This window comes from Pezoporus occidentalis, unplaced genomic scaffold (assembly GCF_034315485.1).
Source record: "Pezoporus occidentalis ecotype Australia unplaced genomic scaffold, CSIRO_AGI_Poc_V1 ctg39, whole genome shotgun sequence".
Classification (NCBI taxonomy): Eukaryota; Metazoa; Chordata; class Aves; order Psittaciformes; family Psittacidae; genus Pezoporus; species Pezoporus occidentalis.
Window position 1 is genome coordinate 5,554,943 of NW_026915713.1, and position 17,951 is coordinate 5,572,893.

Below are 17,951 nucleotides of genomic sequence, written 5' to 3' on the forward strand. Positions count from 1 at the left end.
TGCACAGGTAGGAAGTTCCCTTGCATACCTGCTGCAAGGGTCACTAGAAGCTCCCTATTTCCCAGGCCGAGGTGGAAAAGCCCAAGGCTTTTTGTGTTAACTGCCCTCCGCAGTCACTCAGAAGTGAACCGTGAAGCACCGCGGCAGTGATAATGGTGAGCTGTGATCAACTACAGAGCTGCTGTGCTTGCTTCTGTGCCTGTCAGCACCAAGCTACTGTGACACAAGGAGGATGGAGATGTTTGGAGATTCATTTTAAGCCATTGTTTTGCAGGATTTTGTGAGGGGAATGGAGATGAAGGCAAGATGCAAACTGAAATCCAGCTTTTCATTAGGCTAAACCAACTGTGTTAAGATGGATTTAAATGGTGGCAGAAATGGGCACATGCTACCAAGAACCCTTTCGACACTTGTAGCATGCTGCTGTGGCAGAGGCATGAAAAAGTTTGTTATACTACAAGCAGTGTCATCTGTGGCTGGTGCTGTTACACTGCTGCATTACCTAGGTGCCTCATTAAGTGGGGAGTAGCCCTGATTACTGAGTCCAGCTTGTTTGTCAGGTGACGAGCCAGGCTAATTTGCAGTGTGGGTAGAGTATTGGTTTCAGGCTCATCAGGAGGGCACCCTCATCCTTCCCTCAATTATATGAATCCAGCAGCAGTGCTGTTTGCAGTTGCTTCTTCTTCAGAGCTTATGGACAGAAGAGCCAAGCTAAATGGGGCACTGTAAGGATCTTTTTTTAGCCTGTCACACTGGGACCGTGAATTGCAGCAGTGCAACTGATGCTTTTGCAGAGCGTAAGGAACACTTCTTTCTCACCCCATGGGATATGTGACGATAGGGCGCACAGAGATGATCAAGTGCACTGAGTTAAGCAGCAGGCCTGTGTGACTGATTTACAAATACCAGTGTTCTTTATTTACACAGACATGTAAACAACAGAAGGTAAACAACACTGCCCAGCTCAGTCTAACAAACAGGCTGCTGCTGTTTCTCTTCAGGACCTGAGGTGTTTTAGACATTTCACAGAAACTGTATTGACAGCAAACACAGGAAGGCTACGAGGTTACCTTGACACTTTCTTCTTTGCACGGGAATCGCATGCATGGTGTGGCAACACGAGGGAATGGCCACAAAACAAGCATATGGAAAGAACTCACTGAGAGCTTGCCTTAAGGTCAGGTATGGCTGGACTTAGCAATATTTGTGAGTAGTACCACTGCAACTAGTCTGTACTCTGACAGCACTTTCCACCCGAGGATCTGAAAGCATGCTGAGAACAGACTACAGATCTTTGCTGCATCCTTTGCAAATTATCCCACATTTATGTGCAAGGAAATGGAGAGCCTTCAGATAGCAACTTTTGAAGAGCTCAGGTTTTACTAGTCTCATTTCACAACCTGGTGCTTTCAATATAGCACCGTTCTTCTTCTCAAGAAGACAATTTAGGATAATCTTTCGAATCCAAAGTGACGCTCCAAGCACTGCAGGTAGAAGGGCAGCCGACAGTCCCAGTTGCTACTAGAAGCTGTTTCGCTTCAATGACGCCTCTGCTGAAAGAGAAGCCAGCTACTGTATAATACATTGCACCCATCCCTGTGCTTTTTCAAGTTTGTCCAAAACCAGAATTAAGGGTAGCATTAGCTGCAAAAGAAAAACTATTTTAACACAACTGTGCTGATCTGCTGTCTTGCAAATTTAACTGCCGCAGCAAGCCAAGCCATACACACACCATGTTTTCCTTCGTCAAAATATTTCAAATAGAAATTTGTAAGACAAATACTGGAGCAATGAGGAGTTCAGGAAGTTTCCTGCTTTGTGCCAAGGAACAGATTTCCTTTTAGTTTAGCAGCAAAAGCATCAGCTAGGACTTGAACAGGATTTAATTCCCAGCTGCAAATTCAAATTTTGGTTCCACACACACTTCCTGAAGAAAAAAACCCAAACCCCAGACTCACAGGTGTTGGGTTTGTTGTTTGTTTGTTTTTCTATTGCAGAGCGATCACCTTGGCTTGAACCCAGAACTGGTTTCAGCCTTTCTACCTGTTTCTATCATGAACAGCAAGTTAGACGGGCTCAGGTCATACAACAGATCAAATTCAAGCATGTAAGAACTGCTGCTAAAAAAGCAGCCAGGAAGGTGGGTTTGAGCATGTAATTTAAATGCTCAGCTGCCTTCTCTTGTGCACATTATGCTTTAAGTAGTTTTGCTTCTTTTACCCTCCCAGTAAGAACTACAGTGATGCACTATTGTCAGTTTTAAGAAAGGAGATGAATCACCACAACCATAAGATACACCATTTACAGCTGCCAACAGCAGGTAAAACAAAGACGGAGAAGGAGGACTGTTTTCCTTAAATAGGTATTTCTGCAGTTCTTTCAATCTCCCAGGTGAAAAGGAAACTTAAGAAATTCTCCTTAAATAAAAGCTATGTACAAATTGCACACATTGCAAGTGGAGCACTGAGATCAGTTACAGAAAATAAGATGTACAGTCTTCACTGATAACATCTCTCTTGCTATAAACAGTGATAAACAGCATATGCTTTCTTCAGATGTCAGAACCCAGCAAGACTGCAATATTATGTACACAGGGGCTTGTTTGCCTTCTGCCTCCCGCAGCAGAGTCCTTCCAAACTCTGTTTTCGCTTCAGAAAGCTGTGCAGTGACGTTCCTGCGCTCAGTGTCTCTCCTGCTCCGGCAGATCACAAGAGAGCTGTCATTGCTGTCTGGCTTATTGGTTTTAGGCAGTCTCTGGGCGTCGAGTAACCCTCGCTCCCAAGGGCATTCGGCTGAGGTTTCTGGTAGTCCGTGCTGTAGCTCACAGAGGTCAGAACACCGTTAACTTTGGGTTTGTCGTAGCTTATGACACTCTGGGGTGTCTGATAGTCTCCATTCATGGTTTCGGTCTTACATGAACTAGAGAAGCTGCCAGCAGAAAGCGCGTGTATCTGAGATGAGATTACAGGTATGTTGTAGCCGTTTTCAGAAGGGAAGTTATTCTCTCTTGTAATGTGCCTCTCTATGATGGGGGTGGCATATTCAGGCTCTTGGCTGGTCAGTGGCAGGGCATATTCATGCCTGTTAGCTCTGTTTGGACAGTGGTAGTGATTTTCGAACTCTAAACTCCCCCTTCTTCCCTCATCTTTAGAGTCCATGGGTCGAAAAGTAGATCCTTTCCGTGTCACCGTCCCAGTCCCGATCATGAGAGGCTGCTGATAATCTAAAAGGAAGCATGAACTGCTCAATAAGGCATAGAATGGTTATTTTAGGTATACAATACTTATGCATAGATACGTATTTTATATTGAAAAATGACTCTGATTGTATCAAACACAAGGTGATTAAGAATGTGAGAAAACCTTTCCCCAGTGCTGGTCCTATAACCCTCTTCACCAAGCAAGCCACCCCTTTTCTTACTCCCTCCCTTCCTTTCCCCACCTACCCACCCAAATAAATTAACATAATTTCTGGAGTATACTGAAAAGCCCTAAAACCCAAGACATAAGTCAATGAAACATTAGCAACAAACTGGACAAAAGGACATCGCCTGAAGATCCACAAATGAGAAGTTCTCCAAAGCAAGTGATTCCACTTCTGAAATAATTAGAATGCCCCGAGGATTCTGAAAGAGCCTGACCAAGTGCTGGCTTTTTTTAAAAGGCATTTTGCAGAAGCTGACTGACAAGAAGGATGAAGCTAGGCAGAACGTCAGCCAAGAGAGTCAAGGGAAGTGTGAAACACACTAAGCCAGCTCTGCACTGCTGCAGGCACACAAGGGGGATGAGCCATAGAAAGAGAAGTGGGACTGGCACTGCCAGAGGAACTGGGATCGCCCCGGTCAAGGGGAACAGACCAGGGGATGAGCAACGGCACAAGCAGGAGCAAGGAGCGGGATGGAGGAATTGCAGCCTCAAGAAGCATGTGTTTGCACCTGTAGTCAAGGCAGATGCCAGGCTGCTGTGTAAGGAGGAGATCTGGAATAAAAGGGTTTTCAAAAAATCCAGCCATAACTATTATGAGGAAATTCAGTGTTCCAACTTTCTCGCTTTGGTGCTAGTGATAGTCTCTTACAGATACATACGGTGGCCTGAACAGCTCTAGTAAGTGGCACTGCTAAAGTATCATGTTTTGATGCAGGCGTGAAGAATTTAGCTCAGTTTCTGTTCTGGCATCGTGGCTCATCTGACATGAGCGTCGAATTCGATCCCATATGTCCTGTGAATCTTTTTGGCAGTTCCTGGCTACATCCCAAACTTCAGCATGTAGGGTGAAGGTGTTATGATATTTCACTAAGTGCTGCAGCTCTTCCTGGCGTCGCTGTCACCATCCCCAGCAATCTCTCTCTCTCAGGATGGAGCATCTCCACTTTGGGAACCAGCAGGCAGCCAGGGATTTGATGGGAGGGGATTTCATGCAGCATGTTAATCTATATGCAAGTTGTGTGCTCTCTGCAATTAATTAAATGGCAAATTTCTGGGCTGCATTCACGTCTTAATTTCATGTTTCTTATTTTTAAGGAGACTGTAGGTGAAATGCTAACTCTGGGGAGCTGCAAGAGTTAAGACTTGCCACAAATGTGGCGGTATGGGAGGATGGAGAGAGCAGAGGCTCCCCAGACATAGCCAGGGGAGCCAGATAATCATAATTTGTGAGTAACGTTTATTCACTCCCTTTCCTTCATGAAATAAAACTGCTTTATAGGTCTCTGCACATTTATACTGAAAGTTTCTGCAAAGGATTGAAACTGTCTTTGAAAGATATCAAGGGTAGCACCATATGGAATTACAGTAACCATCTACTTGGTTTTCAAATGTATTTCTCTGCCAAATGCATTGGAGGAATTCTAAGGAATTTCTAAGGTCTAGAGGCCGGAAACAGCAAATTTATCTTTCTGGAAGATTGCTAATCACTGATGCCATGAAATGGCTGGTCTCACTAGCCCTTCCAGGCAGACTAAACTAGGCAGGGATAAGACGTGCTAAGAGGATGAATTAAAGAAGTCATCCCTTTGGGATGCAAATAGTATTAATGTGGGGATTTGCTCTGTCCAAACAGTGATCTGGAGCCAAGGTAGAACAGGAGAGAAGCACTGCGGTGTTTTTTTCTTTCTCCTTCATCTACCTGCTGCCACTTCAGGAGGCCTGATCTCCAAAATAGTGAAGGCACCAGGAAGGCTGCACAGGGATCTCACTCAGTACAACTTCCAGCTGGGCATGAAGTCCCACCCACAAACCAGCCAAGTAATGTTGTATTTGCCCAGTGGCAAGGGGTATTATATGTTGTTCAATTCCCAGAGACATTTTTATTTAAACTGAGACACAAAAATTAGTCAGCAGAGACAAACTACCCTATCCTAGGTGTATTGTTGCACTGCATCCATGCCTGAGTGCCTTCCATCATTACCTTCAGCTGTAACTGTTTCAGTCATAAAGTCTTTCCCAACAACTCCAAGATAGATATTTCCAAAATAGTGGTCTTTTTCCCCCTAATATATTTAGCTGCTTCACTATATGTCTGGGATGAATACAGATAAATCTGTTCCTGGGCCTCAGCTTGCACGAGAGCTGGAGCTTGTAATATTGCTGGTGTGTCCATCCCCCTATTATCTGCTCTGCACGCAGAGCAAAATGAGTGCATCACAGGCAAGCAGTTGTTACCTGCCATGTCACTGGTGACCAGATCTAGTTTTTGTGGTGTCTCCTTCTCATTATTATAGCTGATGGTAAATTCAGTTGACTGATGTCTGGTGAAGGGCTGCTTGATTTGTTTCCAACAACCTGTGATAAAGAAATAAAAATAGAAGGTTTATCAGCAAGTTAAAGGCTTACAATCAAAAGACTTCTCAGAAAGTTTAATTTTTGGTGTCAGTATATAAAAGTAGTTAAAAAGCAAGACTAAAATGGGCAGTTTGTAAAAAAAAAAAAAAAAATCCACCTAAATTGAAAGGGAGAAAGTGAATCATCAAATGAGATTTCCAAGTGAAAACAAAACTTTATAGAGGATTTTCTTGGCAAGAAGGGCTAAAACTCTGTAGGTGTAGGTATCAGCCTTGAAATAAGTTAAATGTTTTGCCATTGCTTAGGTGGCAAAAATAGTGCTTAAAAATTCCTGTTTTTTTCTTTATCCGGTAAAGTAGCATTGCTTCCATTTCCTTGATTTCCATTTCCATTTCCTTGAGCACCTGCACTCAACGATTAATTTGTTCTCACAACACCCTTGTGAGACACAAAATCAAAAATCTACAGTGTCAGGCACTTGCCTGGAGCCTGCGGCAGGAGGTCTGTGGAGAGGTGGGTTTGGCTTCCAGCTTTCTAAGTCCCAAGCCTGGTCCACAAGGGCTTAGGAGCTTCATTTGTGAAGCACATTTGCAAAAAATGAACTGACTGGGTAAGAGGCTATCTCCATTTTCTTGGGATTTGTCCTCATTAGCAAGTGAAAAAGGATTATGATGTGACCTTGAAAAATCATATTAGGAAATATGATGTTAAGTACAAATTAATTTTCTAATGAGGGCGAGCTGCAGTGGGTAACAGCATTCCTTTCACTGACGTCAGCACCTGATGAGGGATGAAATTTCAGAGCTGAGCTACTGTGAGGCACTTGTCAAGACAGATGTGAATTGCTTAGTGGTTTTCTTTTCTTATGGAAAGCTGAGATTTAGGAAGATATTCCTCTACAGAGCTGGCTGGCCAGGAGCAACAGCTAAACCCCAGCTTCCAAGGTGACAGGAGACTGCTCTAGAAAACGTTATTGAGCAAGACAAAGAATAAACTTCACTAGGGCTTTGTAAGCATCTCCTAAAGCATAGTCCTCAAGCCAATCCCCTATTCAGATTTTACACATGAAGTACAATTCAGTGTTGTTAGGCTTTATAAATACAGTCCCAACCAGGGAGGGCAGTGAGATGGAAATATTAAAGCCATAAAAAAATTATTAGCTCTTGCTTTCTTGGAAAAAGGCAATCCCCTATGATGTGGGGAAAAGGAAAGAGGCAATTTTCTGCAAAACAGGTATTTTGGAGGAGGGAAGGAAAGGAAGGACACCTGGGAGCACTCTTAGATGCTAATTCATGCACTTTGTATAATAGATCTTTTGCTAATTGCCTTTCTGTCATAGAAACCAAATTATATTGTTTCTCAGGGCACAGCACTAGGATGACACAAGTGGGACTACTGCTTGCTGCTTCCCTTGTATGAAAAGGTGAATTTGAACAAGGAAACGTGGATACTATTTCATAAGCATTTCATGCTTAGTTGCATAAACCCCTTCCCATGGGCCAAATGGACAGGACACAGCGCAGGATTCTCCACTAACCTGATTTCTGAGCACTGGATAATCCATAAGAAAGTCCCTTGGCTTCTCGCCTGTGAGGAGAGGAAAGCATTTATAAACATGGGCACTCACAGCATTTCAGCTTCATGTCTTAGCTCCATCAGAGAGTGCCTTTGGGTTTAGCTGCTGAGGACAACACATCACTGAGTTCCTGGAGGCTGGTGTTTACTAGAATGTAAGGAGCACAAACCAGTGCTTTGACATTTTGGTTTCCCCCATCTATATGCAAGTTGTGAGTGCCAGTGTTCAAATTTCTTGTGTCTGGCACTCATCAATTTGGTGTGTCCATGTCTATATGTGTCACTCCAGGGTAAGTTTTGGGTCTGCTCTTCTGAATTCTTTGGCTAGTTTAGGGATTTACCGGCAATCCAGGGCAGAGCTGGGTGCTGCTACTGATGAAGCAACTTCACGAGGGTATTACTTATACTTCAAATCCCCATCTGCTCACAGAAGCACTTCCTGGCTCTGCATGTAAGTGGAGGTTCATATGAATGGACGTCTAGCAGGAATCAAAGCTAGCAGTGCTTCTTCCACTCCTCTGGCTTGTGAAATGGGTTTAGCTGCTTGCCAGTGTACGTGTGCAACTCCTTATAGCTGGGCTCAGCTTTCAGCCTGCTAGATTAAGTGCTCTAACTTAAGGGACTAGGAAGCAGAAACATAACAGGAGGGAAATAAAAGAAAATGATCCAGATAGATAGCTCAAATCCTCCCTTCACTGAATTTTTACTTGGCTTTTATGTGGAAACTAATCTGTTTTAGATTGCTTTACACCTCAGTATTTGTGGGTACCTGTAGGCTGAAGAAAACAGTTACTGGTTACATTGACCTGTAAATTGGGGTATGCAGTTCTGACCTGCTTTACCTTCATTTTTGTCTGACTAGGGGAGATGTACAAAAAGAATACAATTTACAGAGACAAGACATGAGTTCTATTTAAAAGGAAGACTGCAGAACAGGATCGATTTCCAGCTCCCTGGAAAAGAGGCTCTGGAAAGAGGGCACGTAGTTGGACACACTAGCTAAGCAACCACAAATGCCTCCAATGACAAAAGCCAGTATCTTACTTGCGTAGGGCTGCACAGATACAAATTCCAGAGAACAGGAACAGACACAGCACGATGAGGATGGGGACAATTATAGCTGTAAGCTTCAAGCCTGCATAAGGGAAAAAAAAAGGATAAAAGTTTAAAAGCCAAATTACTCTGAAGCTGGTGATTTTTACTACAGAGAATACAGCAAAACGCAGGTAATCTTGCAGGAACACTCCATGCAAGAGAGCATGAAAATGTAAAACTAGAAAACTGCAAAACCACTCCTCAGCCATACTTGGTTGCCATGGACCTATGTGGAACAGTGTTGAGAGGAAGACTTAAACATACTTTGTCAAGGCTGACACTTGACTTAACATCTATATGCATCCTTACAAAGAGCAGTTCTTTCTTATTACACGCTAGGTAACTTTCAAAAGCCACTTACGCACACTTTGTTTTCTGTTGCTTATGAAACTGTCAAATGAGGCTGCAATTTTATATGCTGAGTATCTGGCTCATGCTGAACTGGTTGAAATGTTTCAGTCAAAATAGTTCAAAGATTTCCTGGAGTAGAGCTAGGGAAAAATCTGTTTAGCCTCTGGTAAATTCTAACACAACATGGTTTAGGGCAGGGATTTCAGAACTAGCAGTGGGATGGCTCTTGTGTCAGGAGTGCGCCTCCTGCTATTCCTACAGACACTTATCAGGCTGTTAGAATATGGTAGTACACATGTCCACAGGGTATTTACAATTTAGCAGATGAAATCTCAGTAGATTTCATTTTCAGTGAACACGGATACAATCTACCCACATCGTTGCACAGACGAACATTGCTCTTAGTCAGAGCAGTGCACTTTCAGAAGAGCTTTTTTTCTTACTGTGATTACTTCTTTCTACAATAATCAGCTGCCTAATGGGTAGCAGTGCTTGGTGCACTGGGTCTGGTAATTCCTTCCTGGCTACGGGTCCTCCAAACAGTCAGTGTATAAGCAGCAAGTTTTGTTTGTTTCCTTTTAAATCTGAGAAGTTACCTCTACAACATTAAAATATGAAGACTCGAATATAGGAAGAAGTATATGAATTATGGTTGTCTTGAGTCCCCATGAGCACAAGCATTATGGGAAAGTGTTTAATTACACAGCCATGCACTACTCTACACTACTTAGAGCTGGTGACCTGCTCTATAAAAAGTCATGGTTGTGTAGAGAGAAGGTAACATTTTTTGAGACCACTGCCTTACGTATACAAAAGTTACAAAATCCAGGAAGAGAGTGGGGATCCACAAAACTACTGAGTGCTCAGTATAGTCCCTTGAACCACCTACCAAGCACAGCAAATAAACCATATGGCAGGGAAACAAAAGCTGGCTGTTTCACACATCAATATCTTTTCATGCCTTAAGACAAAGAGAACCTATGCTTCTCCCTCTCCTCTCTGTCATTAACCTTTAATCAAGTCTGAAGGGAAAAGTTCTGATTTTTGAGAAAGTTTAAAGTTCACTCAGGCTGGGCTGAAGATGTGATGCATCCTAGAGAAAATGCAGCACTAGGTCGTCTTACCTAAGTTAGTTTCTTCTGATGGGATGGGCTCTGTAACAGTCCTGTCCTCTTTTCCAAGGGATGCTTCTGTGCTCTGACTTGGTTTCTGCCACATTGAATGTGTAAATGAACTATTAGCTGCAAAAGAGAAGGGCACATCAGTGGCACTGTGGTAGCACAGGGGCCTTTGGAGGCACCATGGTACCCTGGGGAGCAATGCTTACCCCATACCTTGCATAATTCGACAACCCATCAGCTCGAGCTTCAATGCTATTCTTTGGTTCCAAGTTTGAGGGATAATTCGCACGTAACGGGCCACTATTGGAGGGATGAAGTTATTGCGTACTACATCACCAGAGTTGGAGTTGCCTTGGAATATCTGCAACAAAACATAAACAGTTTGTTTGCTCTGGTTTAAGTCTCTCTCTTCAAAGTGCTCTTGACATCCAACTTCAAAGGTTTTCATTATTCTAAAACTAATATAGTGATAATGTGGATATTTGGAATTGAGAGTTCTGGAAAGAAATAATCTTTTTTAGCTCTGACAGATGATGACATTTTTCTGTTAGCTCAGAGAAGAAAGACTATCACTCTTTTTCAGTTCTATGTAATTTCTAGTTAATATATGCTGGTATAATAATGCTATCATTTTTTATTTAATAGTACTGCAGCACTGTTATACTGTACTGTACAACAGTACTGTTGCCCCTACTTGGGCAACGGGATAAAAATATAAAAAGGCAAAATTTAAGTGAAATATTTCTAGATATTTTAGTAAAATGGTCAGTTTTCTGTATCAAGTTTGAAGAGTGACTGTTAACTATGCATTTGTGTCTTCTTTTCCCTGCATTTATACAGTATTCCCTAGAATCAGCACAGCCCATGTGCAGAGCAGTAGTCCTAGCAAAATTAGTTCTTGGAGATGCTTCAGCATGATTGAGGAAAACTAAAAAGCCTGATGAGATAGGGAAGTGAACTCAGCATATCTTAAGATAAAATGTCAGGCCACATGGGGCTCCGAAGGGACAGGTTTTTCTCATGTGCCTTAGCTGAAACTAAGGTCATATATAATACTTTCATAGGATTGTTTGTATATGACAAGTTATTGTAGAAAACTGCAAGCCTGCATATTTTCAATAGCTAGCATCCACAGTTCAGCCACTGCTAGGTTGTTTTGTCACTTTTGGGGCCAACACCTGCTTAGTTTAACATTTAAAAAATATTAAACTGTTTAACATCGCACAGTGAAATTCCTGCTATACAAGCTGAGAAAATCCGAGCTGGTAGGAAATCTCTCTACAGCTCCACCAAGTTTTCTAAACTGCCATCAGGACTGAGGACCAGGTAGAGCCATATTGTGAGGTGTGCTGAGCTCCCTCAGAACTGATGAGTGATGGTCTGACTGAACCCTGTGGGGCAAGGAGGGGGGCTTTTGTTGGGTGTTTTTTTGTTTGAAAGGAAACATGAGGTTTTCAGGGAAAAAGTTATCAGACAAACCTGTGCACCACATCCACTGTCTGCAGGAGCTAGGTGCACTGCTTTTATCTGTTCGTTGCTAAAGTCGCTTAGAGTCCGTGAAAGCTGTTGTGTGGACAGGTATCCTGGTGTAAAAACATTTATTTTACATTCAGCTCCATCAGTTCCTCCTAACAGAGGCAGGCTGTGCCCACTTGTGTCAGCAGAGCGCTGCCAGCAAGGGGCAGAGAGCCCTGGTGATCATAGCACAGCCTGAGCAGAAGCTTGGCCCACAGGCACAGCTCCACCAGCAGCATTGTGTTTTTACCGGAGTCAGTTGTTTTGCATGTGTGTGGAGGGGGTAGGCTGACCATCCTGGTGGATCTAAACCTGAATCTCAGCTTTGCTGGTGCCATACTAACCAATGCTTCTGCATTGGTACAGTGTTACCAGCTTAGGCAAGTGCTGAGCTGAGCTAAAGACTTGCCCAAACAGCCTGTTGTACATCTTTAATTACACCATTCTTTTAAGAGGACGATACAGACGTACACATGCCTCGCTGTGTGTGTCTCACAACTTCAGCAAGCCCTGGATAATTTCCTTGTTATGACAAGCTCACTATCTACTCTGTGGCCGTAAATTACAGTGGTGAAGACAACCCAAGTCTAGACAAGTCTGAAACTCCTAATCTTTCTTGACAGTGAACGCCTGCCCTTCAGTGTCAAAGCAGCATGCACGTTATTGCTCTGTATTTTCCTACCCCTCCCACTTTCCCTTACCTTTTCTTCATTGCTCAGAATCCCTTTGTAGGTTCTCCATTTTGAGTTGTTATTTCTGTAGTTCATTGTAAATGTCTTTATGTAGAAGTTGAAATTCAACGTCATGTATCCAGAACCAGTGGTCTTAATCCCTTTTAATAAAATGCAAAATACATTTTCATTTGTTAGGTGTCTCTTTTAAAGGAACATTTTTAAATGCAAATAGAGAGGCCAAAACAGTTCAGAGAACTTGGCCTACAAAGTCTTAATTTACATTTCAAACCATGTTAAAATTGAATTTAAAAATTGGGAAAAGAATGGAAATAACTTCTAAATTGAGAATTTACAGCAATGGAATTTTTAACAGAGTCCAAATTAATGACTCAAAAAAATGGTAATTGCTTTTTGATGTTACAGTCCTTATCCCACACAACATCCTTGTCTCTAAATTGGTGCAACATCAATTTGATGTATGGACCACTCGGTGGATAAAGAACTGGCTGCATGGCCGCACACAAAGAGTTGTGGTCAATGGTTCAGTGTCCGGCTGGAGACCAGTAACGAGTGGTGTCCCTCAGGGATCTGTGTTGGGACCGGTCTTGTTTAACACCTTTGTCACTGACATGGACAGTGGGATTGAGTGCGCCCTCAGCAAGTTTGCTGATGACACCAAGCTGTGTGGTTCGGTTGATATGCTGGAGGGAAGGAATGGCATCCAGAGGGACCTCGACACACTTGTGAGGTGGGCTGATGCCAACCTCATGAAGTTTAACCATGCCAAGTGCAAGGTCCTACACCTGGGTCGGAGCAATCCCAGGCACAGCTACAGGGTGGGCAGAGAAGAGATTCATAGCAGCCCTGTGGAGAAGGACTTGGGGGTGTTGGTTGATGAGAAAATGAACATGACCTGGTTTCAGTGTGCGCTTGCAGCCCAGAAAGCCAACCGTATCCTGGGCTGCATCAAAAGGAGCGTGACCAGCAGGTCGAAGGAGGTGATCCTGCCCCTCTACTCTGCTCTTGTGAGACCTCACCTGGAGTATTGTGTGCAGTTCTGGTGTCCTCAACATAAAAAGGACAGGGAACTGTTGGAACAAGTCCAGAGGAGGGCCACGAGGGTGATCAGGGGATTGAAGCACCTCCCATATGAAGACAGGCTGAGGAAGTTGGGGCTGTTCAGCCTGGAGAAGAGAAGGCTGCATGGAGACCTCATAGCAGCCTTCCCGTATCTGAAGGGGGGCTATAGGGGTGCTGGAGAGGGACTATTCATTAGGGACTGTAGTGACAGGACAAGGGGTAATGGGTTAAAACTTAAGTAGGGGAAGTTTAGATTGGATATAAGAAGGAAATTCTTTCCTGTTAGGGTGGTGAGGCACTGGAATAGGTTGCCCAGGGAGGTTGTGAATGCTCCATCCCTGGCGGTGTTCAAGGCCAGGTTGGACGAGGTCTTGGGTGATATGATTTAGCGTAAGGTGCCCCTGCCCGTGGCAGGGGGGGTGGAAATAGATGATCTTAAGGTCCTTTCCAACCCTAACTATTCTATGATTCTGTGATTATCAGCAGTCTTTATATCTTTAGCAGGAACTGTAATTTACATTTTTAATAAACCAGGAGATGGAAACAGGAATTTCTTTCATTGGGCCATTGTTTCAAAGGCTATGACTTTATCATTTATCATCCATCCAGACTCTGCTGGTCCCTGTGTTAAGTATCTTGTTCTGAGCCTAACAGCATGTTTACAGACCAGGCACACAGGACAGTTAAGTTCAATCCTATCTCCCTGTAGGAAGACCAGTCTTGTAAATAGCCATGATTTTTTTTTTTTAATAGGAAAATGATATTTCTCAATGTAGATCATTTCATTAAATTTAATGAAAGAAACATTGCAATATTAGCTTTTCAGCTGCATTCAGTTTCCCCTCCAGCTGAAACCCCAGCTTCTAATAACCAGACAGTGACAATAGCATACCTGTTATTCTCTTCTTCTCTCCAAGGTCTATCTCCAGCCATTCACGATTGCTGCTGTGGTTAGAGGCCCAAGCCAATCCTGGGACTTGAAGCCAAGCCTTGTCAGGAGACCACTGGAATAGCTGCCCAAATTCATTGCTGTCCTCCCAGTAGGAAGATGCAGTAATCTGGCTCTTAGAGAGGAATCCCTCTTCCAGACTGAGAGATTTGTTGCAGCCTAGAAGTCCCCAGACAGACAGGCCGAAGGAGTTATTTTGCATTTTCACAGCTTATTTTTATGTTAGGCTAGCAACATATGAAGACCACCCACAACAGCAAAGTCAGATGTTGCTTAATCTAGCGCTAGCCTGATGCTATCCATTAGCTGTGTGTTTGCCAGTCAATTTGTAGTGGATGATCCAGTACCAGAGTGCTGCAGGCCCACTCCTTTACCAATTTAACTCCTACATAGATGACTCCTCCTGACTACATCTGCTGTTTTTGCCATTTTGCTTTTAATCCCTACATTTTTTTTTCTCATTCCTCTGAAGATTTCTTGTTTTTTTTTTCTTCTGAAACAATATTTATGTTTAGAGATTGGCATTAACTAATTTTGCTGTACAAAATGTTTCTCAGATGAAGGCACTGTACTGAAAAGAGCACTTTACTGTAAATATTTCATGATTCTCACCTGCAGTTAGGGCTAGGAAAGTTACTCATCAGAGAAGCTCCTTGATACTGCTGCCAGGAGGTGATATCATGAGGATAATAGCTGCAGGTAAGTATTACAAACTCCACCAAAGAACCCACAACATTTCTGCACATCAAGGTTCTTCAGAGAAAACAGGCCAGTGGAATAAGGTTTCAATGAAGTTAAAAATAATTCCCTGGCAGTTTCAAAGGCCTGTACATGCTTTACAGTTTTCAGTGGAATAGTAAATGATTTTATCTCAGATGACTGAAATATAATTCAAATGAACGAGTGTGAACTTTTTCCCCTTCTTCGCTATGTTTTATGCAAATGAACAGCTTGACAGTTTAAAGAAGCTTTTGCATCTTGGGAAGTCATAAACAAAAACTCGTTCTGTATCAGTGCAATGTAAATATATTTTCATTCCTCCTATGTTTTCGTTCTCTTCTTGTATAACGAAGATGGAGTTTATAAATGTCTGACGAAAAACTGCTTTCATTTTCTGCTGCCTGAAATACATAAAAATGGCATTATCTGATTGCCATTTTTCATATGCTGGCATCAGAAATGTAACAGCGGAATACTATTTCTGTTTCTCGCCTATGTACATATGACCTATTCCTATTCTATGTTGTTTTTTTCCTAGCTCTCTTCATATCCCTTCAATTTTTTTATTCACTTGCCAGTTTTAAAAGATTGCTGCCCTAAAATATCCCTCCTAGACACAGCCTGGCATTCTCCTGATTACTTTTCAAATCTTCTATAGAAAATACTTAAATAAGACGGTAAAATTTGAATAACTAAAAATAAAGCCATTATTCTTACCATTTGAAGTAAACATAAACCGCTTATCTGACAGTGACCCACTGTAAGAAAGGAAAAAGGTAATTCAGCCTTTCAGGATGCAGTTACAGGAATGCCGAGGTACAGTTTCAGGATCACTGTTTATCTAGCAAAATATTTCTGACCAGCTAATGACTTACTTTGTTGGCTGCCTACCAACCCAGTAAGAACACTTTAGTGCATCTCCCAGCGTGACTGAATTCAGATCATTTTTCTCATGGTTTGGAGCACTTGTTATGTTTTAAAGTGACTCCCCATCCCATCAGCCTGTTACTCTTGCTGTATACTTTTGCTTTTCTCCTCTGCACAGACCCTGTACTGCTGTGGGTAAGCTTTCCGCTTCTGCTCCTCAGACCAGCAATATAAGAGCATTCAAAAGAGCCAGGACTGGGGAAGCTTAAGAGGGCCTGGAGCTACCGGGCCCGGGTCTCTTCTCACTTGCATTAAATTGGAACAACTTCACTGAAGCCAATGACTCTCTATTAGTCTAAGTCCACTTCTATTTTGAAGAAAACCCAGCATCAAGCACTGTGAAAGAGTTACACGTGATGGTGACTAAACCATGCCAACTCATTCCTAGTTGAGATACAGGTGTATTACAGCCAGACTGAATGAAAACTACTCCTTGTTTTAACCCATGTGGGAACCAGTTCTGTTAGAACCATGACCAACAGCTCCCATCAGGAATGGTTTATTTTGCTCCATTAACAGAACCACATCTATGGCTCCCCTTTTCTTCCTCCTCCTGACATGGACTGCTTTGTTTCAGGAGAAAAGCCATTTCCTGGGTCACTCCATACAACCTTGCACAATGCAGGACAAGATAAAATCACAACGGTAAGGGAAAGCTGAGCTTTCCTTGGCCTCCCAACAAGCAGCTTTCTGATTTCCAGTGAAATAAATGCCCCTGAGGTTTCATTCTAGAAGTGATGACTGTCTGTCTGCCTAATAAAAATAAAAGCCCAGATTTAAACATGAAATTTGTTTGAATTTCAGGAAAATCTGACCCCTTCAATGTCACTTTGATTATCTTGCCCCTTTCAAAAAGCCATGGCCAGCATGACTGAGCAGGAAAACAACTTCTGCACTTAAGCGTCAAGACAGCTCCTTTTCAAGCTGCTCTTTGTTGTTGGCCAGGAAAATTTCCCCCCAGGTACTGTCTGCAGGCTAACAGTTGTGGGCATGGCTGTATGTTTTGAGAGCACTGCAAATGGGGAATAGGAAAGTGGTCCCATGCCAAGGTCAATAAAAACACTATCTCTTTTTGTCACTGAGGGAAAACTAATGACTACAGGCAAACGAAGCCCTTCAGAGATGACGGAGAGCACTGGGAGGGAGCTGATTTATTTGGGCATGTATGCGGTAGAGTAGCTAGAAGGAAAAACTCAAGCCCTCCCTCCCACATCTACCTCCCCAGGCAATCCTCAGAGGCAATCAGATGTGCTCTGCTCACTCCAAACCAGTTTGACATTACAGCCAAAACAAATTTTGCTTTCTTAGTGAATGCAAAGCTATCCATTTCAAGCAAAAAGAAAATAAATACGTATGGGAATCAGTAAAACCTACCCAAAACAGAAATCACAGCCCTCCTCAAATACTTATTTATGAGATAAAGCTTTGTAATAAAAAAGTTACCCAGATCCCTTTCACATAGCGGGCTGCAGAGGCGGTTAGTGTTCCTAAAGTCTATAAAGCCAAGAAACCAAGCTGAAATATATCTGGTATAATTCTGCAAGTCACTGAAGAGGACAAACTAATTCAGTAAGTGGTAATTCATCAATTTTCTAATGTGACAGGTGACATTTGTCACACAAATTTCACTCTGTCCTTTAAGGGATGTTTTCACCCCATGTCCCTCATTTTCCTGACAACATTCAGGATGCTGCCTCACCCACAGTATCAGCTGTAAGACTGCACTGGAGCCCTGTGTCAGCAGCTCTGCACAAAAAGAATGCTGCTTCCCATAGTAAATTTCTGTCAGTGTAATTTTGTTCCAAGTGGTCTCAAGGAAGCTTTTTATAAGCAGTGCAGGTTAACCCCGAATCTCATCTTTCAGTTTATGAGCATGTGGTCTCTTGCATTTTCAAAGACACATGATTTCACGTGAACACACTACAGTTGCAGGCCAGGTCACATCACAAAGTTAACCCCTCATATATTTGTACTGGGGTATCAAAACTGCCCAATAAATCTATCCATTTGATCTTCATTATGGTATTTGTGGGTGCAGGTCCACACATGGATCATAAGAGCTGTAAACCTCATAGATGCTGGAGTGGAACAAGGGCACTGAAAAAATGGAGTCAGGGAGGTCAAGGTCAGCTCTTGTGGGTTGGTGAGGGAGCGAGCTGTAACC

At 42.7% G+C, this 17,951-nt stretch overlaps 1 protein-coding gene across 1 annotated transcript in view; it reads right to left on the reverse strand.

Annotated features, from left to right (window-relative positions):
• Positions 1 to 888: 888 nt before the first annotated feature.
• DCBLD1 (discoidin, CUB and LCCL domain containing 1) overlaps positions 889 to 17,951 on the reverse strand; it is a 48,478-nt gene continuing 31,415 nt past the window's right edge. The window contains exons 7-15 of the mRNA XM_062632441.1: positions 15,578 to 15,618; positions 14,084 to 14,299; positions 12,139 to 12,269; positions 10,136 to 10,283; positions 9,926 to 10,042; positions 8,400 to 8,490; positions 7,318 to 7,367; positions 5,661 to 5,780; positions 889 to 3,223 (exon numbers count right to left, since the gene is read on the reverse strand). Coding sequence (XP_062488425.1) covers positions 2,706 to 3,223; positions 5,661 to 5,780; positions 7,318 to 7,367; positions 8,400 to 8,490; positions 9,926 to 10,042; positions 10,136 to 10,283; positions 12,139 to 12,269; positions 14,084 to 14,299; positions 15,578 to 15,618 — 1,432 coding nt within the window. The 3' untranslated portion in view covers positions 889 to 2,705. The remainder of the gene's footprint in view (positions 3,224 to 5,660; positions 5,781 to 7,317; positions 7,368 to 8,399; positions 8,491 to 9,925; positions 10,043 to 10,135; positions 10,284 to 12,138; positions 12,270 to 14,083; positions 14,300 to 15,577; positions 15,619 to 17,951) is intronic.